This window comes from Vidua macroura, chromosome 26, assembly GCF_024509145.1.
Source record: "Vidua macroura isolate BioBank_ID:100142 chromosome 26, ASM2450914v1, whole genome shotgun sequence".
In the NCBI taxonomy this organism is placed as follows: Eukaryota; Metazoa; Chordata; class Aves; order Passeriformes; family Viduidae; genus Vidua; species Vidua macroura.
The window spans coordinates 5,094,879-5,119,945 of record NC_071596.1 but is presented as its reverse complement, the minus strand read 5'-3'; the positions used below and the strand labels follow the sequence as shown (position 1 = coordinate 5,119,945).

Genomic DNA, 25,067 nt, shown 5'->3' with positions numbered 1-25,067 from the left:
CATCCCAGAGCACTTTTCATGTTCTCAGGGAATGATGCACCCAAACCCCACATCCCAGGGCACCTTTTACTTTCTCAGGGAATGATGCACCCAAATCCCTCCCAGCCCTCCTGCAGGAGCAGCTCTGCCGCTGCCGGGCATCCCGGGGAACGCTGCGAGCAGAGGCTGTGCCCAGCCCTGGCAGCTCCATCCACCCACCCGGGCACGGATTTGGAGCCTGGCATCCAATTGGAGCGGCGCTGGCACAGGGAGGGCTCCTCTCCCTTCCCCTCCCCTCCCTTCCCCTCCCCTCCTCCAGACCCCCCTCGCCGCCCTCTCACACAAAAGCGGGGAATTATCGGACTTAGGGGAAAACCATCACAAAATACCTCGGAGGGGAGGGAAGGAGGCGGCCGAGGGAGCAGCAGCAGCCATGGAAGAGCACAAATAACGCCCTCGATCCATCCCTGGCGCCGAGCAAACCGCAGAGCAGCGGCTGCTGCGGGGAGAGCCGACCTAGATGCATCCCCACGCTCCTCCATGCGCATCCCCGTGCAGGGGCTGCACCTGCTGAGCTGCATCCATCGGGAGGAGGAATGCCGGGCCGGCAGAGAGGCAGCATCGCCTTTGTTCCCCACTGAGCACCAGCAGCGGTGAGTAGGGCTCTGGATGCCGGCAGCAGCAGCCTCCAGCCGGGATTTCTCGGCTGTCTTCTCCTTTTCTTCTCCCTCCATGATGCCTGCGGGGCTGGCAGGGAGCAGCTGCCGGCGGAGGGGAGGGGAGGGGAAGGTGGGATTTTCCAGAGCCTTGAGGTGTCTGGTGTAGGGAAGGCAGGAAAGGAGCCAGACGTGGCCATGGGTTCGCTGGGACTACCCGGGAATGCCAATCCCGGGAATGCCAATCCCGGGAATGCCAATCCCAGGAATGCCAGCAGGGGAGGGAGCCCTGCAGTGCTGACAGCCAGCTCTGCTGCTCCCAGCGCCTGGGATACAGAGGGATGCTGGATTCACTCGGGCCTCAGGTTCATCCTGAGCACAGGTTCATCCCTTTAAGGCCAACACAGCCGGATTTGTCTCCTCCAGGTCACGCCCAGCCTCCAAAAGCAGCAGGAAAAGCCCTGGGAAGAGCTGCACAGCCATGGGCAGGCTCTGCTCATGGGGATGGACAGAGCAGCCCCAGGAACCACCCCAGACCCCTCATCCTAAAAAAAAAAAATGTTCCTAAATGTTCCCAGCCAGCCAGTGCCTGGAATAATCCCGGTGTGAAGGCTGAGCTCAGGGGGAACATCCCAGCCCACCCTGCAGGGTTTGGGTTGATGCTGAATCCCCTTGAGGATGTTCCAGGGCAGATCGGGCCTGGCCTCGTTCCCTCGGGGCAGGATCCAGCTGGGAATGGGGTGTCTGCTCTCCCTGACCAGCCTGGACTGGTCCTAAATCCTGAGCTGGGCTTTGCTGGGAGCTGCAGGCCCAAGGAATTGGGTACAAAGGTTTGAATTTCTCTGTCTGGCAGCAGAAACCTTTCAGTGGAGCAAAAATAAATGTTTATTTATATATATATATATGGTTCTAAGGGCCCCTGGGGTTCAGAGTGGGTGAAATGCAGGATTCCTGGATCTGAACTTGTTCCCAAAGTGCAGGAGAAAGGCCAGACTGTGACACAGCCCCAGCCTGCCTCCAGCTGAGCTGCTCCAGGGTTTTGGAGTCTGCTTTGGATCACCTGGAGCAAGGCAGGAATGGGATTCCTCAGGAGTGTGGGAAGACATCCCTGTGAGGCCTCCTCACCCCCTCCCCGTGCCCGTGGGAGCAGCAGGGGCAGGAATCTCTGCAGAACCAGGGCTGGGACCTTCCATCCCACCCAGAAATGTGGGATCTGGGAATGTGCCAGGGCAGCCCGGGAGGAGCTCGCCCTGCCCTCCCCTCTCAGCCACATCTCCTTTTCCTCAGCAGAGAGGGGCTGATGAGGAGATCGGCGTTGCAGGAGAAGCAAGAAGGGGAAAACGTGTGGGATGTCAGTGCTGCTCCCCAGGGAGAGGAGCTGGGGTCCAAACAGATCCACAGCTCTGCCCCAGGGCCAACCTCACCTCCTCCTTCTGGCCCAAAATGTGTCAAGAATCCAGAATTTCACTGCTTTTTCCACTCTCACACTGCTTTTCCAAGGAGTGTGGCTGCTCCCAGCTCGGGATGCTCCATGCCAACCTCTCTGCCTCCCCTTTCCAGCCTGAGCCCTTCCTGGAGGGATCTGCTGGCTCCAGCCCCTCCCTGAGAGCCATGGGGACCACGGAGGCCACGCTGCGGATGGAGAACGTGGATGTGAAGGAAGAATGGCAAGACGAGGATTTCCCCAGGTGTGTTCCCCCCCAAAAAAAAAAACAACAAAACCAGGAGAATTTTAATTTAATTTTAATTGTTTTTTTCTTGTGAGAAACCATCAGAGTGGGAGGGTCCATCCCAAGGCCTCAGAGGCAACAGGAGCCTGAACTCCAACAGAGGGGTCAGAATTTTTGGAGCTGCTCTGAGTGCATCAAAAATTTTGGGATGATTTTGGCAGCCCTGTGTGGGCACAGAAGGAGAGAAAGGAGCTGGGTGTGGAGCACAGGGAGATTAGGATGGATAGAGGGATTCACAAAGGGATGGAGGGTGGATGGATGCACGTGGGAGTGGATTTCTGGATTTGTGGACTCCTTCCCAGGCTCTGAATCGAGCAGAGTCCCAAACAGAGCAGAGCGGCTGTGCCAGGAATTCCCCATCGGGATGCAACGAATCCCAGTGGGCGCCAGCCCTGTGGGAAGGGAGGTGTGGGGGTGACAGGAGGTGCCAAAGTGGCGCCTTCCACCTTCAGATCCACTTCAGCAGCTGCACAGAGGTGCCAAAACCCATCCCCACCCCCAATCCCAGCTCGTTCCCGCTTCCAGGCTGAATCCCCAGCACCCACCCCCATTCCCAGCTCGTTCCCACTTCCAGGCTGCCCGGGCTGGGGGTGGATTCTCCCTCTCTGGAGACATTCCAAACCCACCTGGACTCATCCCTGCTCCAGGTGACCCTGCCTGGGCAGCGGGGTGGCACTGGGGGGTCTCTTCCAGCGCTGCCAGGTCTGGGATCTGGCTCTGAATCCTGCTGAGCAGCTGCAGGTGCCCGGGGGCTCTCAGGGCTGGCCCAGCCCCCTGCAGCTGCAGCCACAGAGCCCCAGAATTCCCAGGCACAGAGAAAGGGGCTCCTGTTCCCTCGGGATGAGCCTGGCTCTGTTCATGCCAGCTCCAGCTGCATCCCCGTGTGAGCCCCTCTGTGCTGCAGCCCACAGGACGGGGTTTGTCCTTCCGCTGCCGCCCGGGGGGCTCGGCCAGCCCCGGCCTTCCCAGGGTGGATAAAATTCCCTCTGAGAGCAGAGCTGCTGGATCTCTGCCAGCCTCAGGCTCCCCCCGGCTTTTAATGGAGTGAAAGGAGAGAGAAGTGTGGGAAAGAAAGGGAGGGATGGAGGGATGGATCCATGGATGGATGATGGATGGATGGATGATGGATGGATGAGGGGTGGATGATGGATGATGGATGGATGGATGATGGATGGATGGATGATGGATGGATGGATGGATGGATGATGGATGGATGGATGGATGGTGGATGGATGAGGGATGGATGGATGAGGGGTGGATGATGGATGATGGATGGATGGATGGATGGATGGATGATGGATGGATGGATGGATGGTGGATGGATGAGGGATGGATGGATGGATGGTGGATGGATGAGGGATGGATGGATGATGGATGGATGATGGATGATGGATGGATGATGGATGGATGATGGATGGATGGATGGATGGATGATGGATGGATGGATGATGGATGGATGGATGGATGATGGATGGATGGATGGATGGTGGATGGATGAGGGATGGATGGATGAGGGGTGGATGATGGATGATGGATGGATGGATGATGGATGATGGATGATGGATGGATGATGGATGATGGATGGATGATGGATGGATGGATGGATGGATGGATGGATGATGGATGGATGATGGATGGATGATGGATGATGGATGGATGATGGATGGATGGATGGATGGATGGATGGATGGATGGATGATGGATGGATGATGGATGGATGATGGATGATGGATGGATGATGGATGGATGGATGATGGATGGATGGATGGATGGGAATCATGGCATGGTTTGGGTTGGAAGCAGCCTTAAAACCCATCTCCCTTCTAAAGGTGGGGATTCCTTCCACCAGACCAGGCTGCTCAGAGAACAGAGACAGGAAATCAAGGTGTAGAAAGGGAAATATTGTCGCAGAGCTCCCTAGAAAATCCAGGATACAGCTGGTCTGGCTCTGGGACACCTCGGCAGCAACCCAGGCATCACCTGGGAGCTCTGTCCCACACTGGCCATGCCAGCAGCAAACTCCACGGCCCAGCTTTCCAGGGAAATTTCTCCTGGAAAACCCCCAGCACCACCAAATCCGGGAAAATACCCTGGAAATGAAGGCTGGGAAGGGGCAGAGGGATGTGAGCAGGGCCAGGATGAGGCCACAGTCCTCAAGAGGAGCCTCCTCCAGAGGGATTCGAGCAGGAATGATGCGAGACAGAGCCCAAACAGCCCCCAGGCAAACGAGGGAAAGCCAGCTGGGTTCTACTCGCAATAAAAATAAATAAATTGTCCTTTTCCAGCCGCTTCCCCGCTGGAAGCTTTGGAATAATAGGGCAGAAGCTGCTGCATGTGGGACAGCAGCTCTCCAGCAGCTGATTTGCTGCAGAGCTATTTTTGCCTGCCTGCCATTAGCCAATCTTGCCCCGAAAAGCAGGGAAGGAAGAAAAAAAAAAAAAAAAATTAAGGAAAATCCACATCCTAGACAGAGATCTGGGCCGGGAAAACAGAACCCAGCCGCTCCTTGGGGACACGGGGCGACATTCCCAGCGTTTCCTGGGAAGCCGAACCGCGGCAGCAGCTCCTGCCCGGCCGAGGAGGAGCCGGGGGAGCGGAGCGGGCGGATCCTCGCTGCTGCCGCTGCCCGGGCTTTGATCTCGGCCCGGCTCGGCTGGCCCGGGGCGGGGATGCCGTAACCGAGGCGCGGGCGGCGCGGAGCGGGAGCATGCTCACTCCTGCATCCATCGCTGCATCCATCGCTGCATCCATCCCTGCATCCATCCCTGCATCCTGTGCTGCATCCATTCCTGCATCCATCGCTGCATCCTTCCTGCATCCCTCCTGCATCCTTCCTGCATCCATCGCTGCATCCCTCCTGCATCCAGCGCTGCATCCATCCCTTCATCCATTCCTGCATCCCGCCGTGCCCGCTCCATCCCTGCCAGCAGGGCCTGGCACAGGGCAGCGGGCACGGAGCGAAGCCCCGGCCCTCAGGACAAGTGCTGCGCCCCCCCCGAATTTGGCATCGGGGCAGGAGGATTCCCGCGGGAGGCGGTGATTGCAGCAGCCTCGGGGAAGGTAAGCCAGGCTTTTTCTGCACCTCTGCCGGCCGGGAGATGGATCCCGGCGTGAGGAGCAGCTGCGGGGCTGCCGCACGTACTCAGCGGCAGCTGCCCCCCCCTCCCCTCCCCGTCTGGATGCTGTGTCACCAAATCGTGCCAGGCGCCAGCTCCCGGGATAAACAACCCCCAGGCCTCGGTGGGCACAGGGCAGGGGGAGCTGGAGGGGGCAGAGGGATTTTTTTTTTTTATTCTGTGATTTTTCCCGCTGCTCCGGAGCGTCCTGGCAGCCCCCGGGGTCCTGCACGTGCCTTTGATCGGGTGCTCATCAATATGCAGTGAGCAGCAGCGGAGGATTATCCCTTAATCTGCATATTTATAAGGTTTAATTTGGCTGGTGGCCCCGGTGTCGTGGCAGCGGGGAGAGGAGCAGGGCAGAGCTGGGCTGGATCCTGTCCTCGCTGTCACCTCCCTGCCTGTCTTGTGGGGCCATCAGGCCGCTGGACAGCGACCTCTGCACAGGCTCATCCTCATCCTCATCCTCATCCTCATCCTCATCCTCATCCTCCAGACCCCTGGATTTGTCCCTGTTCCACGTTGTCCCAGCAGCAGGATTTTACAGCTCCTGCCTGGGCAGGGGGAGCTGCCAGGAAGGAGATGTCTTAAACAGAGATTTGACAACGTGGAACTGGTAGAGTTGGTGGGGTTTGGTCAAGAAATGTCAAACGTAGGTAATTCCAGGGGACAGAACAAGTGCCAGCTCCAATTAAGGGGAAAACCATCCGGGAGTGCCCAGGGTGAGGCTCAGCCACAGCGAAGGTTCCTCACCACAGTCCAGATCCAAATTCCCACTACTCCGACCCCAGTGTGGGTCAGGAACAGCTCCAGCAGCTGCCAAAGGGTGCCAGCCACGCCCTGTGGGTTGATTTTAGCAAGGAAAACTTTTCAATCCATTGATGCCTCCAGCTGGAGGGGCCGTGATTTGAGCCAGGAGGGTGCAGGAGCTGAGCACGAGAGGCTGCAAATCCCAGGAAAGGAGTGGTGGCTCCAAAATAGGCGTTGCAAGTGCTGATGCCTGGATTTTAGCATGGAATGAACCCGATTCCAAAGCTCAGCAGGGGCTGAGGTGGGGATGAGGTGACAATTTGGGGTCACAGGGTCCCAAGCTGAGCCAGCACCAAGGAGCAGCTGCTTCCTGGGGAAGGCGGTTGTGGATAAAGCTGTGATGGATTGGGATGAAATTGGGATGAAAGCATCCATCCCTGTGGGTTGTGGCCACCCCAGAGCACTGCCAGGGAACAGGGATAAAGCCCTGAGCACAGGGGGTGCCCTAAGGAGGAGCCCCAGGGCCTGGCACTGCCCCTCAGAGCTCCTACAGGGAAAAAAAAAAAAGAGGAAAATACAGAGAAGGAGAAAGTTGCCGAGGTCATCTGGGGTCAGGATTTGTTCCCTGGCTGGATTTTTCATCCCTTGGGATAGTTTGGAGGTTAGTGGGGATTGCAGAGCATGCCAGGAGGGGAGCCCAGATCCTGGGCTGCTCCTGGGCAAATCCCCTGAGGATGAGGGTGAGAAAAGGGAAAGGGCAGAGCACACGTGGGGCTGTGTTTTTTCCCTGCTGTCTCCATTCCCTCTGAATGATTTTCCCCTCAACTTCTCCTGCTCTCTGCTGTGGTTTTTGTCCCTCTTATCCTGCAGGCCTCTCCCAGAAGAAACGGGGATGGAGTCACTGGGAAGCCCCACAGAAGATGAGACCACGTCCTGTAAGTACCAACTTCTCCAGAGCCCAGAGGAGAAAACCTTGGATTCTCCACCAAAAAAGAAAAAAAAAAAAAATCTCACATGGAAGAAGAAACCAGCAGGGATTCGAAGTTGTTCATCTTTCCTGAGAAGCTGGGGGAGGACACTGGGATCTCAGGGGTGTGGGCACGTCCATCCCAGCGCCTCCCAGTCCTGAGCCAGCAGCCTGAGGGCTCCAGATCCATCATGGAATTATCCAGGAGGATGCCTTGCCCTGTGCAAGGATCCAGGAGGGCTCCAGATCCATCGTGGAATTATCCATGAGGATGCCTTGCCCTGTGCAAAAATCCAGGAGGGCTCCAGATCCATATTCCATCATGGAATTATCCATGAGGATGCCTTGCCCTGTGCAAGGAACCAGGAGGGCTCCAGATCCATATTCCATTGTGGAATTATCCAGGAGGATGCCTTGCCCTGTGCAAGGATCCAGGAGGGCTCCAGATCCATTTTCCATTGTGGAATTATCCATGAGGATGCCCTGCCCTGTGCAAGGATCCAGGAGGGCTCCAGATCCATCATGGAATTATCCATGAGGATGCCTTGCCCTGTGCAAGGACCCAGGAGGGCTCCAGATCCATCATGGAATTATCCATGAGGATGCCTTGCCCTGTGCAAGGATCCAGGAGCAGCACCATCTGTTGGAGTGCCAGGCTCTTTCTTGTTCTAAGCCCAGGGTGAATAAACCTCAGGGGACGTTTTTGAAGTTTATTCTCTTTATTTATTACAAACTTAACGAGATGTGAGCTCTCTAACAAGTCAAGAAAGTGAGCTAAAATTATGTTTATTCAAGGCTGTTTAAGCCTTAATTACTTAATAAACAGCTGATATCTATATTATTTATGCTTCTAACCCAGTTATGATTACTCAAAACCCACAATGCAAACATCTTTTACCTAATTAGAGAAAACCACTTAGATTTAAGAAGAAGGTGTAAAAAAGACACCCAAAATTTTCTACCTTGGCTTCTATATATTACTAAAATTTCAAATCTGAGGGGTTTTTAACCTTGTCTGATCCCACACCACTGCCCAAACTACACACACACTGTCAGTTTTATTTTCCTTTCTACTCCAGCTCCCCCCAACACTCTGAACTTTAACGGGGCCCATCGGAAGCGGAAGACACTCGTTGCACCTGAAATCAACATTTCCCTGGACCAGAGCGAGGGCTCCATCCTCTCTGATGATTTCCTGGACACACCAGATGACCTGGACATCAATGTGGATGATATTGAAACTCCTGATGAGACAGATTCCCTCGAATTCCTGGGGAATGGGAACGAACTGGAATGGGAAGGTAAAAGGCTGGTTCTGGGTGAATATTTCCAGGGGTTGGGGTGGTTTTTAGCCTCATTTTAAAGATTTTTGACACAATTCTCCACCAGCAGCTGAGGACTGTGCAGCAGAGGGAGATTTTGAAGTTATTTTAAAGTTATTTCTATAATATTTGCAACAATTAAGTTGCAACAATTTAATCTTGCAACAGAGCAAGATTAAAACCTGTCGGATTATACCCTTCTCTGAATGGTTAGACGAATTTACACAACATCATTTTTCAAAGTTATCACAACTATTTTTACGTGTTAGCAAAAGAAAATTGATGAATAAACCCGCCCAGATGGAAGCTGGAGGTGAAACGTCATCAGAGCATCACCCCGGGGGTGACCAAAGCTCTTCCCAATTTCTCCTCAAGGCAGAACTCTCTTGTTGCTGTCAAGCAGGACGGGAACAGAGAACTCCAGATCAGAAGGCAAAGAAAATGAGCTCTGATTTATTTCAAATATACTGCTCTATATACAGAGGACATTGAGAAGATTAATTTCATTGGTCTTAGAGTAAAAACATCCCCCACCATTGGTGTGCAGTGAATGACACACAGAGGCAGAGCATATCTATAAACAATGTGAATAACAAGATAGATTAGAGAATTATTTACATTCTTTCCCAACTGTTTCCCAGGCTCTTGCCTGGTTAGAAAACCTTTCTCTTTCTCTCTGACTGAGCTGAGAATATCCACACTCTCTGTCCCTTTTTTTTCAGATGACACCCCCGTGGCCACGGCCAAGAACATGCCCGGGGACAGCGCAGACCTGTTTGGGGACGGGGGCACAGAGGATGGCAGTGCCACCAACGGCCGGCTCTGGAGAACCGTCATCATCGGCGAGCAGGAGCACAGGATCGACCTCCAGATGATCAAACCCTACATGAGAGTGGTGACACACGGAGGTGAGGCCGCAGCCCTGGTGGCTTTGTCCCTCTGTGTCACGCTGGAGGGGACACCAAGGCTGGCTGGACGCTGTTTAGGGGGAAAATCTTTGGGTTTTTTTGGTACCTCTGCGTGGCAGAGAAGTATAAAAGTGATCAGATGGTGTTAAAAAATATTTAGTGATTGTGGAATTAACACCTGGAGGGGCTGAGCCAGTCCCTGAGATGCTCCAGGGTCCACACGTGGGCAGTCAAATCTATTTTCAAAATCCAAGCAAAGCCAAGGAACAAGCCAGCTTTAGAACCCCCAAATCCCTTCTCTGAACCCCAGACCCACATTACAACCAAAACCAGGAGGAAATCTCACAGTGAAAGGTGCCTGACGAGAGATACGCCCACCTGGAGCTGAGCAGAGACACAAAAACCACCCCAGGGCCAAATTTCAGTGCTGTTTTTCCCCTCAGCTGTCACATTTTTCCCAATTTCCCCATTTTTCCCATTTCACATTCACAGGGAAGTGTCACCTTTGTGTTTTTTTGGTTTTTTTTGTTTTTTTTTTTTTTTTTGGCAGGATACTACGGAGAAGGTCTCAACGCCATCATCGTCTTTGCTGCCTGCTACCTCCCGGACAGCAACCTGGCAGATTATCACTACATCATGGAAAACCTCTTCCTGTGAGTGCCCCGGGAGGGACAGCAGCCTGAGGGCAGCAACACAACAGCTTCCCTGTGCTCGTGGCATCAGGAATCCGAGCTGGGAGCAGCCTGGATGCAAGCCCAGCACTCCCAGTGGGCAGCTGCAGGCTGGAGCGAGTGGCACTGGTGGGACACCAGCCCCAGTTCTGAGCCCAACAAAGCCCAAGCGTTCAAATATTCCAGTTCATTATGCCTGGGATGGGCTCACATCCAGGCTGGACACCCCCCAGCTGGGAGCTGCTGCTGCTGCTGCTGGGCAGGGAATGGAGCAGGGCACAAACTGCTGATCCCTGAGGGACACCCCAAGAGACCAAACCTCTCCCCAGAGCTGCAAAGAAAGGGTCTGGAGCTGTTTCAGTCTCAGGGTTTGGGTGTCAAGGTGACCCCAAGAGTGTAAAAGTCCTTTTTTTTCCCAGCCTGTGCAGCCAAAGAAGGAGTCTGAATGTGCAGGGTCGGCTTCTCAAGGTTGTTCATTTTCCCTTCTCTAGAACATTCTCTCTCTGCCCTGCTGAGCTCTGTCCAGCAGCTCGGCCATGGCATTCTGTCTGCCCTCAGGGCAGTGTTCACATTTTATACCAAAAACTCCGTGTGCTGTGGTTACAATAACGTGCCAATGTCTGTCATTGGTGTTGGACAGTGTGTCTGTACCTTAAACCAACAGAAAAGTGTCACCAGCACAGCAGGACATGGAGGGCAAGGAGAAGGAGAAGGCCAGGACACACCCAAATCCCTCCATCTTGTACCCCTGAACCCCATTCTAAAAAGCCCCAAAATTCTACTTTTTCACCCTGTGTTAATTCAACTACCACACTGCTCAAACCCTTGTGGTTTGTAATTCCTCACACAGAGCTGGAAGCTTTTTCCACAGGTTAAAATGGAAGCCACAGGTGGTTTTGACTTTGTGCCAAGGTCTCTGAGCCCCCTGCCAGGGTCTCAGGCAGCCAGGGCAGCCAGAGGGATGTGCTGGCTTCCCACATTTCAGTGTGACACACGGGCACTTGAAGAAATCTAAAGGATGTTTGATGTTTTTTGAGTCTCATTTGGGTCCCTTTTGGTCACCCCCTGACAGGTACGTGATCAGCAGCCTGGAGCTGCTGGTGGCTGAGGATTACATGATCGTGTACCTGAACGGGGCCACGCCCCGCAGGAGGATGCCAGGCCTGGGCTGGCTGAAGAAATGCTACCAGATGATTGACAGAAGGTGAGAATCCTGCTGCTGGGGCCTCTCCATCATGCCCAGGCCTCTCCAAAGGGAAATCAGGTGCTGTTCTTCAACAGGAACAGGTCTGAGCCAGTCCTGCATTCCTTACACCTACCAGGTGATGGAATGGACCTCAAAAATCATCTCACTGCACTCCCCTGGCACCTTCCACTATCCCAGGCTGCTCCAAGCCCAGTCCAGGAATATTTGGGTTCCTCATGGTATTTCCAGAGAGCCGAGAAGAGCAGTGCTCCACATCCTGCTGAGCTGGGATGAGCTCCCCAAGGGGTTTCACCTGGACAGAGCCAGCTGAGGCTGGGCAGCACCTGCTGGAGCCCAGCACAGCACAGGGCAGTTTAGGAAATGTCCTTGGATTGTGACACTCTGTCCCCTGACTTGTCCCCAGGCTGCGGAAGAACCTCAAGGCGCTGATCATCGTGCACCCCTCGTGGTTCATCCGGACCGTGCTGGCCATCTCCAGACCCTTCATCAGGTGAGCACAGCAGCCCCAGGCTCAGCGGGGTTTGGGGTGGAAGTTTGGAATCACAGAGTCCTTGGAACATCCTCAGTTTGGAGGGATCCACCGGGATCAGCCAGCGCAGCCCCTGGCCCTGCACAGGCACCCCGACAATGCCAGCCTGTCCCAGAGCGGTGCCCAAGGGCCCCTGGAGCTCTGGCAGGGTTGGGAATGTGCCCGTTCCCTGGGCAGTGCCCAGCACCCTCTGGGGGAAGAACCTTTCCTGATCTCCATCCCAAACCCCCTGAATCTCTCCCTGATCTCCATCCCAAATGCCCTGAACCTTTCCCTGATTTCCATCCCAAACCCCAGAACATTTCCTGATCTCCATCTCAAACCCCCTGAACCTTTCCCTGATTTCCATCCCAAATCCCAGAACCTTTCCCTGAGCTCCATCCCAAATGCCAGAACCTTTCTTTGATCTCCATCCCAAATCCCTGAACCTTTCCCTGATCTCCATCCCAAATGCCCTGAACCTTTCCCTGATCTCCATCCCAAATCCCAGAACTTTTCCCTGATCTCCATCCCAAATCCCTGAACCTTTCCCTGATCTCCATCCCAAATCCCTGAACCTTTCCTGAGCTCCATCCCAAATCCCTGAACCTTTCCTGAGCTCCATCCCAAACCCCTGGCACAGCCCCACCCGTTCCTTGGGGTTCAATCTCACAAATCAGATTTTAAGCTCACCCTTAGCCAAGGTGAAGCTGTCACTTGTCCTACATCCCTCAGATACTTCCAGCGACACCTCCAGAGGTGTTTTTGGATCCACTGGGGTGGCACTGCCTCTGTTTCTCTCTCTCTCTCTGCCAGTGTGAAGTTTATCAACAAGATCCAGTACGTCCACAGCCTGGAGGAACTGGAGCAACTCATCCCCATGGAGCACGTGCAGATCCCAGACTGCGTCCTGCAGTGAGTGCCAGAGGGACCCTGGGGCTCTGGGCAGGGCCAGCACAGAATCCTGCCCGGGGTGCAGCCAAAATCTGCCAGGCTCGGGTTGGCAAGACCCCAACAGTGTGAAAATCCCTTTTCCCCTAGCCCGACAGCCAAAGAACAGGTCTGGAATGCATGAAGCTGAGTTTTCAAGGTTTATTTCTTCTTATCTAAAAGATTCTCTCTCTGACCTGCCGAGGTCCAGCTAGTACAGAAGCCGTGGCAGTCTGCCCCGAGCCCCGGGCATCTCCCACATTATATACCCAAAATTCCGTGTACCATGTTCACAGTTCCCATCCCAACACCTAAAATCTGTGTTGGACAGGGTGTCCCTATCCTAGACCAACAGAAAAGTGTCACCATCACACCCAGACATGGAGGACAAGAAGAGGGAAGAGAAGGCGAGGGCACGCCCAGATTCCTCCATATTGTACCCCTGAATTATTCTAAAAAACCCCAAAATTCTACTTTTTTCACCCTGTACCAATTCCCTTATTACACTACTCGATCCCTTTTGGCTTGTAATTCCTCATACAAGGTTGGCAGCCTCTCCCATGGGCTAAAATGGAAGCCACAGGTGGTTTTGACTCGTTGCCAAGATCCCTGAGCCCCCTGCCAGGGTCTCGAGGCATCCAGAGCAGCCAAAGGGATGCTCTGGACTCCGACAAAAATCCATGGATTGGGAGGGCAGAGCCTGGGGCAAACCTGGTCTCAGGCAAGGAAAAGCCTCAGACTGTGGAAGTTTGGGGCTTCTGTCACCCTCAGCAAACACCAAACGGGACTAAAAGGGAGCAGCAGCGTTTAAAGGACGTTTTATTGTGGCAAGCACATTTCTCTCTCTCTCTCTCTGGATTTTTTATTTAGGTGCACAGAGAGAAATGAAAGAGAAAACAATTTCTATTTCTGCTCCTTGTTTTTCTCTTGTGGAATGTGTTTGGAGAATTGTTTACCCAGAGTGAGTGCTTGGTTGGATCCTGGTGGATTGTTTGGGCCCGATGGCCAATGGGATCCACCTGTGTCTGGACTCTAAAGAGCAGGGTCACAAATTAAAAGTTAATTAGATATAATAGTTAGAAAAAGTAGCATGCAGTATTTAGTATCCTCTTTTATATAGCATATTAATGTATTATAACATAATTATAATAAAGCAATCATTCAACCTCCTAAAACAGAGTTAAACATCATCATTCTTCCCATTCAGTTCACCAACATCTACAACATTTTATCTTTGTTGCAGGTATGAAGAAGAGAGGATCAAGGCCAGAAAAGAAAGGTAAGATGGATTTGGGGAGGGAGGGATGGAGAGTGGCTCCTCTCCAAACCCATCCACCACCCCAGAAAGGCTCTGGGGTCTCCCTCCTTCCCGCTGGGGGACGGATTCCCAATGGGATTTGTGTTTCTAGGGCAGAGGAGAACAAAGACGTGGCTGAGAGGGAAAGGTAAGGACTCTGACTTATCCTCTCCTCTGATTTATCCTTCCTCTGATTTCTCCTCTCCTCTGATTTACCCTCTCCTCTGATTTCTCCTCTCCTCTGATTTCTCCTCTCCTCTGATTTACCCTCTCCTCTGATTTCTCCTCTCCTCTGATTTATCCTTCCTCTGATTTCTCCTCTCCTCTGATTTCTCCTCTCCTCTGATTTCTCCTCTCCTCTGATTTCTCCTCTCCTCTGATTTCTCCTCTCCTCTGATTTCTCCTCTCCTCTGATTTCTCCTCTCCTCTGATTTATCCTTCCTCTGATTTCTCCTCTCCTCTGATTTCTCCTCTCCTCTGATTTACCCTCTCCTCTGATTTCTCCTTCCTCTGATTTCTCCTCTCCTCTGATTTCTCCTCTCCTCTGATTTATCCTTCCTCTGATTTCTCCTCTCCTCTGATTTCTCCTCTCCTCTGATTTCTCCTCTCTGATTTCTCCTCTCCTCTGATTTCTCCTCTCCCTGAAGAGTCTCTGGGGATGAGGAGAGCCCCAGGGCTTGGGAGCACCCTGGGATCCAGCAGGACATTCCCAGAGCGTCCGGGAGCTGCTAAAGGCTGGAGCTGGAGGGAAGGGAAATTTTGGAGGGGTTTGGAAGGCAAAATCCTTCAGCAGCAGAACGTGGCCGGCTTTGGCCCTGATCAGAGTGACACAGCCGCTCTTCTTATCCCAGTTCCTGAGGGGAGCAGGGGCACATCCACTGCATGAGGCTGAAGCATTCCAAGGAATGCCCAGGAGCTCAGGCCAGAGGGGGATTGGTTTGTGCTGAGGATGCATTATTTGATTATTTAATTATTTTATTATTTTATTATTTTATTCACTTTATTATTTTATTATTTTATTATTTTATTTATTTAATTATTTAATTATTTTATTATTTTAATATTTTATAATTTTATTATTTTATTTGTTTCATTATTTTATTATTTTATTACTTTATTTATTTTATTATTTAGTTATTTTATTATTTTATTTATTTTACTATTTAGTTTCATTTATTTATTTAATTAATTAATTATTTCATTTATTTTATTATTTCAATATCTTATTATTTAATTATTTTATTTATTTTATTTATTTTATTATTTTATTATTTTATTTATTTTATTATTTTATTATTTTATTATTTTATTTATTTTATTATTTTATTTTATTATTTTATTATTTCATTATTTTGTTATTTTAATATTTTACTATTTCAATATTTTAATATTTTAAAATTTTAATATTTTAATATTTTGATATTTTAAAATTTTAATATTTAATTTTTTTTTTTTTAATTATTCTTTTATTATTCCTCTCTTTGCAGCAGGCCCGTGCCCCCAGCAGAGGATCAGGAAACCAGGTTTGAGCTCTCTGTGTGTCTGGGACACAAATCCTGGGCCATTGGTGACCCACGGGCAGCAAAGCCAGGCCTGGCTCAGCCCCAGGGTGCCCCAGCCTGGCACCATCAGTGCCCCAGCACCTTTGGGTGTGATTTCACCCAAATTCACTCCTTTTTTGTTCATGTGCTGGCAAAAATAACATTTAGTGAACGATTTCACCCAAATTCACTTAATTTTTGTTGATGTGCTGGCAATAATAATAACATTTTTGTGAGTGTTTCACCCAAATTCACTCCTTTTTGTTAATGTGGTGGCAATAATAATAATATTTTTGTGAACTATTCCCCATTTTTTGTTGATGTGATGGCAATAATAATATTTTAGTGAACGATTTCACTCAAATTCACTCATTTTTGTTAATGTGGTGGCAATAATAACATTTTTGTGAACGATTTCACCCAAGTTCACTCCTTTTTTGTTGATGTGCTGGCAATAATAACGTTTTTATGAACTATTTCACCCAAATTCACTCATTTTTTGTTGACATGGTGGCAATAACATTTTTGTGACCTATTCCCCATTTTTTGTTGATGTGATGGCAATAATAACATTTCGTGAACAATTTCACCCAAATTCACTCCTTTTTTGTTCATATGCTGGCAAAAATAACATTTAGTGAACGATTTCACCCAAATTCACTCATTTTTTTGTTCATGTGCTGGCAATAATAACATTTTTTACCTCAGTTTGCTGCCTGAAAATCCCTCCTGTCTCCTTTTTTTTTCTGCCCAGCATGTCCTGAGTGGGAGCAGCACGGAGGAATGGAGAAGGAGAAGGAGAAGGAGAAGGAGAAGGAGAAGGAGAAGGAGAAGGAGAAGGAGAAGGAGAAGGAGCAGCTTGGCCCTCACCCACCTCAACGACCTTTGGGGACGAGACCTTGCCACCACCTTCTTCCAAATCCTGTAAATCCTGGAGCCCTCCTCCTCTGCCTCCAAGATGCAAAGTCCTTTAACCTTTTTGGGAATCACTTTTCTTTAAAAAAAAAAAAAATAAGAAGAAGAAGAAGAAGAAAAACCAAACAACCCCCCCAAAAAAAACGAAGCAAGAAGGGCACTTTACAGGACATTTCTGGTGTGCTTAGTAATGGTCTGTGGAGAGCGTTGGCACGGTGCAAATACTCGCTGTGTATCCACGGAGTAAGGCAAGAGCATCCTCCAGCCCAGGAATCTCCAGCCCAGAAAGAGAATTTCTTTTTGGTTTTGATGACAAACCCTTCCCTTCACTTGCTGCGGAGCCCTTTGCTTCGAGCTGCACCCCCAGGTCCCTCCAGGACACCCCAAAAGCTGCCAGCCCCGGGAACATCGACCCCGGCAAGGGGAAGAGCTTTCCCTCCTTTTTTCCAGCTGGTGTGAGTTTCTTCCTGAAGATTCCAAGTTCCCACAGCCTTGGCAGCACTGCCAGCTTCGACCATCCTCCAGAACTCATTCCCATGAGGAAATCCCATAATTTTTCCATGTTTTTTCCTGGTTTGTCCCATCCTGGTGTGTGAGGGAAGAGCTTTCCCCTCCTTTTTTCCAGCTGGTGTGAGTTTCTTCCTGAAGATTCCAAGTTCCCACGGCCTTGGCAGCACTGCCAGCTTCCAGCATCCTCCAGAACTCATTCCCATGAGGAAATTCCATCGTTTTCCATGGATTTTTTCCTGGTTTGTCCCATCCTGGTGTGTGAGGGAAATTTTCTCCTCCTTTTTTCCAGCTGGTGTGAGTTTCTTCCTGAAGATTCCAAGTTCCCACGGCCTTGGCAGCACTTCCAGCTTCCAGCATCCTCCAGAACTCATTCCCATGAGGAAATCCCATAATTTTTCCATGTTTTTTCCCTGGTTTGTCCCATCCTGGTGTGTGAGGGAAGTTTTCCCCTCCTTTTTTCCATCTGGTGTGAGTTTCTTCCTGAAGATTCCAAGTTCCCACGGCCTTGGCAGCACTGCCAGCTTCCAGCATCCTCCAGAACTCATTCCCATGAGGGAATCCTGTGGTTTTCCCATGTTTTTTTCCCTGGTTTGTCCCATCCTGGTGCGTGAGGCACTCTGAAGGGATCCCACAGAACCTTCTCCTGGAGGAACACACCCCAAAGGGTCTGGGTTTGGAAGGAGCCCTCCAGGACAGGGAAGTTCTCCACGCCTCGTCTGCGTTTCGATGTCGCGCCGCTGGACAATCCCTCGCTGCTGAGGCCTCCGAGGAGCTGCTGAAACGTTGGGAGATTCCCTCACCCAGCAGCATTCCTGCCTGGAATAGCCCCAAGGAGAGGGCAGGAGGCAGGGCTGGCTTCTGCAGCTGGGAGGTGACTCTTGGAATTCGGGTTTTGGACTCGTGAGGGTTCTGTGAGCAAAGGAGAGGGGGGAAAGAAATTAAGGAGCAACTGTCTGGCCAAAATTCTTTGGAAAGTCATGATTCCAGAGCCAGAGCCAGCTTGCATGGCCTCAGGATGGATCCCTGGAAGTGTCCAAGGCCAGGCTGGACGGGGCTTGGAGCAGCCTGGGCCAGTGGGAGGTGTCTCTGTCATGGCAGGGTGGGACTGGACGGGATTTAAATTCCTTCCAAATCATTCCAGGATTCCATGATCAGGTAAAACCCCTCTCAAACACCTGCAGAAGAAGAATTCCCTGCCCGTTTCTTCACTTCATCACCCCTTTCATTCCTCAGATGAAGAATTCCCTGCCCATTTCATCACCCGTGGCAGGGTGGGACTGGATGGGATTTAAGTTCCTTCCAAATCATTCCAGGATTCCATGATCAGGTAAAACCCCTCTCAAGCACCTGCAGATGAAGAATTCCCTGCCCATTTCATCACTTCAAGGAGAATTCTGGCACAGCAGGATTTTTCCTGAAGGTGGGGATGGCTCCTCTGGCCACACAAAGCTGCTTTTCTCTTCCTTCCAGTGAACAAAACCACTCTGGGTGAGATCCTCCTTCCCCTGGGAGCTCCAAGGAAGCACCAAAAGTACTTTTTAACCTTAATCCTCATTTGAGATGTTCTCCTCACACGCTCCAGCCACGGATGGAAAGCAGAGCTCTGCACCCACAGCACCAACCCAGAGGCTGAAGTTGGAAACAAAAAAAAATTCCACATTCTATCTAAAAAAAAAACCCACCAAACAAGGTCATTATAAACCAATTTTTGACAAAATATTTCAAGCTGGAAGGGGCTTGGAGAACCCTGGGATCGTGGCAGGTGATTTATGGTCCTTTCCAACCCAATCCAGTCTGGGATTTCACAAGGAATTCTGTGCTTCAAGGGAAGAAGATTCCCCCAGGTGTTTGTGGAGCTCAGGTTTATTCCAGGTGACACCTCCCTGCTGCCCTGAGCTCCCAGCTGTGTCTGGAGGCAGAAACAGCAGCCAGGAATTCCCAAATTCCCACAGCAGAGCTGGGATCGCTCCCACTGGCTCTGTCCCAGGGGCTGAACAGCCCGGAGAGGTGAAGGAAGGATAAAATCCTTAAAATTTGCTGATAAAATCAATTCCAGTTCTGACTATGAACACTCACAAAGCTCCTCGTGGACCCAGAGGCTGGGACTTCACTGAGAACACTTCAAGCTGATTTTCCTTTTTTTTATTTTTTTCCCTTTGTTTTTGTGGATTTAGAGAAAAGCCATCAGCTTTCCACCGAGAGCGTGACCCACGCTGGCACTGCAAGGGAAATTTGCAATTGTACAACAATAAAGTGGATAAAATGTCAGATGATGGGGTCAAAACCCAACTCCAGGAAGATTTTGTGCGTCCAGAAACGTTCAGAAATACTGGTGTGATGGAAAAGGTGGATGTGGGAGATAAGGAATCCCAATCTCCTTTCATGTGGGGGCTCTGGATCCTCAGCAGTCTCCACACCAGAATGGAACGTGCTTTTTTTTTTGGTTGTTTCATTCCTTCTGCACAAAACCACTCTGTCTGCACTTTCAGGGAAAAAAAAAAAGAAAAAATACAGAATTCCTTCTCAGAATGAGCAGATCTGACAATGAAACTTCACATTTTTCCAAGTAATTCCTGCAGAGCAAGGGAATTGCAGTTGGGAAAAGGACAGATCCCAAATTTCCCTTCACGAGGTGGAGGTGGGGAGTTGTTTCCACACAAAAAAAAAAAATCAATTTTTAACTTCTTGGAAGCGATTTTTTGGTTTTGTTTTGTTTCCAAAAGTGCCCTTTGTGATGGAGCACGCCAAGTGGTGTGCACTAGATTTTCATTTTTCACAGTTTTCTAAGCATGTAAAGTTTATGTTCATGGATGGATGGATGGATGGATGGATACATGGATTATGTTTTTGTCTTTTAACACAAAGAAGAACCTGCAGCTCCATCGAAGGAGAAATTAGAAATGTCAAAAGTGCATTTTATAGCAGAAAAAAAAAAAATTAATTATCATTAACTTATTTCAACCAGTGATTTCAGGCATTGATGGCAAAACAAAAAGCTACAAATTCTTGGACAAAAAATACAAAAAAAGAAAAGTCCCTGTCCCAAAGGTGGAGTGACAAATCTCAGCTGGGTGGGGAGAAATCTGCACTGCTGCTGGTGGAAGTGCATTTCCAGTAGGACTTTGACCAGTATATAAATATATAAATATGTTTAAAGAAGAAAATGAAATTAACTTCATCCCTTTAGCAATACTGCTGGACTGCTCAGCGTCCCAACCGTGCCCCAGGCCCCACAAAACCATCCCTGGAGGATCAAGATTTTCATGTCTGAATTCCCTGGATTACATCGAGCGCTTTCTGGTCTGACTGGACTTTTTCCTGAGATTTTTTTTCCTTCCCGGGGAATCCATGGGAAGTCACATTTTAGCTGCAGAAAAAGTTCTTTTATGGCCATCTTCACCGAAATCCTGGTGGTTTTACTCGTCGTGTGTTTAATGGCCGGACCTCAATTCACCCCACATCAGCCTGAAAAATCCAATTTTTTCCTGTTCAGCTCATTCCAGAGCAGGAATTCCCTTCCCCTCTCTTGGAGGATTTATCCTCAGCTCCAGGAACTCCAGCTTTTCTGGTTTTTCCACCCAGATTTGGGACTGAGCGTGGATTTTTATCGTGGTTCACGAGGAACCAAACCAGGCGAGGAATTCATCCCAATTCTCTCTGTCCAGTGCTGTGTAAATGTCAGTGGATATTTAGAGCTTCCCTCATGGTAATTTTGCCATCTTTATTTCCCCCCACAGATGTGCAGAAAAGGTTTTTTAAAGGCAACAAATCCATTTTTTTAGAGGATTTCAAAAACCCAGGAGTCGAGGAAAGGCTGGTGGTGATGGGCTGGGATGGGCCTGGAGCAGGAGAAAGGAACAAAAAACCCACAAAAAGCACATTTTTCTCTTTTTTATTTCCTCCTTTCCTTCCTTCCTGGCAGGTTTTGGCAAAGTGGAGTTGAGAACTCACCACGACAATAAACCACAATCCCAGGGGTTTCTTTTTATTTTATTTTTGTTCCTCTCCAGCCCAACCCCAGCTGTACAAACGTGTGAAATGTCATTTTCTGCAGTGGTTGTAATTAGGTGGTTTGTGCTAGCGGACTCTTCATCTGTACCCTGAGTTTTGCTTTGTATTATTCCATAAAATCTGTGGATATTCCATTAAAATGAGACTAATCCTTCCGCCAAGCCTTCCTTCTGTCGGGAGATTTTATTTAGGATTTGGCTTCATGTGGAAAATATGAGGGAAATTTGTTGTTTGGATGTTGTTCCCTTGAAGAAAAGCCTCCCTGGAAATTCTGACACTGCAAAATTCCAAGTGTTTTTACTGAAATAACTCCTCTTCTGGAGGATTCTTTCCCAGTTTCCCTCAGCTTTAGGAAAGAGCCATGGAAAATTTTCCTTTCTTTGGGTTTCTATCAACCTGTGCAGGACCCTGCTCATCTCAAGTTATTTAATCTCACATTTTTTTTAATATATACTTTTATAATCCAATTAATGCTGTGACTGAAAGTTGAATTATAAACCCAAAAAATCAAATTATAAACCCAAAAAACTGAATTATAAACACACTGGAAATTGAATTATAAACCCAAAAAATTGAATTATAAACCCAAAAAAAAAGAATTATAAACCAAAAAAAACCACCACAAAGCCACTTAAATGGAAAAATTCCCAAACCCCAATAACCCCTTTTTTATTTGTAACATTAAAATTATTAATAATTAATATTACTTAATATTTAAAACCCAGCTATTTACAGTGAGACGTCTAATTAGAGTGGGTTTAGACAATTCATTAACATAATTAATGAACTGGAAATAGGGATGTACACAAGTCTAATCCTCATTGTTCTGTGTGATTCTGTAAAGATGAGCTGAGGGTTTCGTTCAGCTCCGCTTCCCTCTGGATGAAGATTTCAGGGGATGATTTCACCTGCCTGGGGCCTCCTGGCTGCACTGACAATAAATGAGTCAATTTTTACACCATTCCCACCCTTCAGGAGTCAATGAATCACAGCCAAGGGGTGGAAAACAAGGGGATGATGTGAGAGGAAAAGAAGGAAAAGAGGGAAAGGGCTGGAACATTCCCAGCACGCGCTTGGATCCCTCACCTTGGCACCTTGGGTGAAGTTCTGGGCGTGTTTGAGGCTTTTTGTTGACTCCACCTTTTGTTCAACAATCCAGCACGATCCAAAGCTCCCCAATAATCTCAGAGGGTTTTCCAAAGGCTCCTGGAGCTCTGGCAGGGTTGGGAATGTCCCCGTTCCCTGGGGAGCCTGGGCAGTGCCCACCACCCTCGGGGGAAGAACCTTCCCTGAGCTCCATCCCAAATCCCAGAACCTTTCCTGATCTCCATCCCAAATCCCAGAACCTTTCCCTGATCTCTGTCCCAAATCCCAGAACCCTTTCCTGATCTCCATCCCAAATCCCAGAACCTTTCCCTGATCTCTGTCCCAAATCCCAGAACTTTTCCCTGATCTCCATCCCAAATCCCTGAACCTTTCCCTGATCTCCATCCCAAATCCCCCTGAACCTTTCCCTGATCTCCATCCCAAATCCCAGAACCTTTCCCTGATCTCCATCCCAAATCCCCCTGAACCTTTCCCTGATCTCCATCCCAAATCCCAGCACCTTCCCCTGATCTCCATCCCAAATCCCAGAACTTTTCCCTGATCTCCATCCCAAATCCCAGAACCTTTCCCTGATCTCCATCCCAAATCCCTGGCACAGCTCCAGCCCTTCCTGGGCTCTTTCCCTGCCCCGTGAGGTCCCCCCTCCCCTCCAGGACCCTTTTCCAGGCTGATCCCACTTCCCAAAGCTGTGACACCCGGGTTATTTTTTCCCTCGTGGGCACAGCTGCTCGTCCCCAGCCCTGCCTTGTCCAAAGTCCCCATGTGACATCTCGCACAGGACCTGCTGTCACCGGGAATGTCACCCTGCTGCTGGCAGCTCCTGGCTGGCAGCCACCAGGAGGAGATGCCAGCCACTTAAACCTAACATTAATTAACTCTGCTCTTCCACCAGCCTCGTTTTCCTCATCCTGAGCTGCTGCATCACTGAGGTTCAGGGTAAATTCTCCTCTCTTGTTGTGATTAATTAAATAAATATGGATATTGATCTAGAACTGATACCCAACTGTGACAGACAAAAACTCTCTAACAGTTTAAAGTTAGAAAGTGTATGTTCATTGCGGCGCCGGGCAGCGTGTGGGATAGCTCCCAAATGCACACTGCACCTTTCCAATGATTACAGAGTCCTTTTATCCACACCAGAATTGAATAGCCAAAATACAAACACATATTCATCATTTTGGTCCATCCCATTCCTCACTTCCTATGCTAATCATTCCCAGAGCTATTAAGCATGAGTAGTTTGTTCCTTGAAATGGGTGGGTGGTCCCTTTCATGGGGAGGGGTCCCAAAATGAGGAAATCAATGAAGTCTTCCTCATTCTGACCTTTCTACCTTTTCAATGCTAATGTGACAAATTAACCTTGGTAGAACTCCCATTCCCTGTCTTCAATCGGTTTCAGAACAGAGGAGGCCCACAATTGTCTCATGTTCCTAAAAGCTGTTTGTCAGTTTCTATATTCTTCATTATAAACCCAGCTAACTAAACATTGTGCTGACAAGCAATCAATTATTAGTTAACTACTAACTCTTAACTTCATCAAGGCCTACTCATTTATTTTAATTAACTCTAGTAAGGCTTATCTCTAACTAAAATCTTAGCTCCCCTAAAATCTCTAAATCTCTTAAAGTTTATGTTTCAGGTGGTTCTGTTTCCCTGCTCTCCCTCCAACACGGGAAGATCCCCAGCCTTGGAGAAGGACCCTGAACCACCCAACTCCCCCAGAATTCTGGGAAGAATAAATAACCCCAAATTTCACCAATCCCAAGTGAAAATGCTTCTCATTTCTTGCCCCTGACGTCCCCTCCGGGCAGGAGGAACCTTGGCGTAACCTTGCTCATCCCATCAACAACGTCTTAGGATGAGTGGAGGATTAAAATTCTGAATTAAAGCTGCAGAAGAAATGAGTCACATTCTGCAGCAGAAAGGTCAGCGGGCACCCAGGAACTAAACAATCCCAGGGGAATAATGCCCCGACGGCTCCAGGATTATTAAACTGCCTCCTGCTAAATGTAGCTAAGTTTGACCAAAGAATATTAATGTGAACTTCCAGTAAACATTAGCATTCTAAAAATAACACTTCCAGAAAGAACATTGCCTGTCTTTGATTCAGACTCCCCGCTGAATGGCATTTGTATGAGTAAAGTGTCAGGCAGATAAGGTATCTCTGCCAGAAACAAACCCCAAAAAAAGGAAGTTTCAGGTGACCCGCGACAACTCGCCAGAAAAGGGGCTAAAAAAAAAAAAAACCCTTATTTGCATAAGTCATTCTTTTTTATTTTCTGGTTTTGTGGTTTGGGTGAAGTTTGCTGCAGCTGGGCAGTGTTGAAGCCTCCAGGTCGCTGGGTCGAGGTGGGTTTGGCTGGGAGGGAGGGAAGGAAGGAAGGAGACAGCTGGAATGGGATCTCCAAATACAGGCAGGCACCTCCAGGGGAGCAGCAGCTCCCAGGCCAGGCAGGAATTTGGGAATTTGAGTTATGAGGGTGAATTCCAGTTCCCAGCACGGCTGGTGTGCGAGCAGGAATAGGGGAGAGAGAAAAATCACCCCTAAAAACAAACGGAGGAAAGAGGAGCGCTGAGGGGCTGGGCAAAAAAAAAGTTTAAAAATGAGATTTTTATACTGAGAAGTGAGTTTTTTTCAGCGAGGAGAAATGAGCTTTTAAATGAGGAGAAATGAGCCTTTACACTGAGGAGAAGGGAGCTTTTAAATGAGGAGAAATGAGGTTTTACAGTGAGGAAAAATGAGCTTTTACAGTGAGGAAAAGGAGCTTTTAAATAAGCTTTTACAGTGAGGAGAAAAGAGCTTTTACAGTGAGGAAAATGAGCTTTTAAATGAGCTTCTCCACTGAGAAGAAATGAGTTTTACACTGACAGGAACGGGGTTTGAGCTTCAAAAAAAAACCCCCAGAGCAGCAACAACTGGGCCCTGTGTCCTTCAATCCTC

General features: G+C 49.3%; 1 protein-coding gene across 2 annotated transcripts; it reads left to right on the top strand.

Annotated features, from left to right (window-relative positions):
• The first annotated feature begins 305 nt into the window (after positions 1 to 305).
• Positions 306 to 16,574, top strand: ATCAY (ATCAY kinesin light chain interacting caytaxin). 2 transcript variants are annotated; one of them, XM_053999481.1, is made up of 13 exons: positions 306 to 632; positions 2,196 to 2,323; positions 7,102 to 7,166; positions 8,278 to 8,499; positions 9,243 to 9,428; positions 9,979 to 10,081; positions 11,172 to 11,303; positions 11,710 to 11,796; positions 12,631 to 12,729; positions 13,988 to 14,023; positions 14,154 to 14,189; positions 15,529 to 15,564; positions 16,337 to 16,574. In XM_053999481.1, exons 2-13 carry the CDS (start codon positions 2,247 to 2,249, stop codon positions 16,344 to 16,346), a joined length of 1,089 nt encoding a protein of 362 aa, XP_053855456.1. In that variant the 5' UTR covers positions 306 to 632; positions 2,196 to 2,246; the 3' UTR covers positions 16,347 to 16,574. The 2 variants fall into 2 exon arrangements, with proteins under 2 accessions (XP_053855456.1, XP_053855457.1); XM_053999482.1 differs by lacking the exons at positions 306 to 632; positions 2,196 to 2,323 and adding an exon at positions 5,218 to 5,425.
• Positions 16,575 to 25,067: the final 8,493 nt, after the last annotated feature.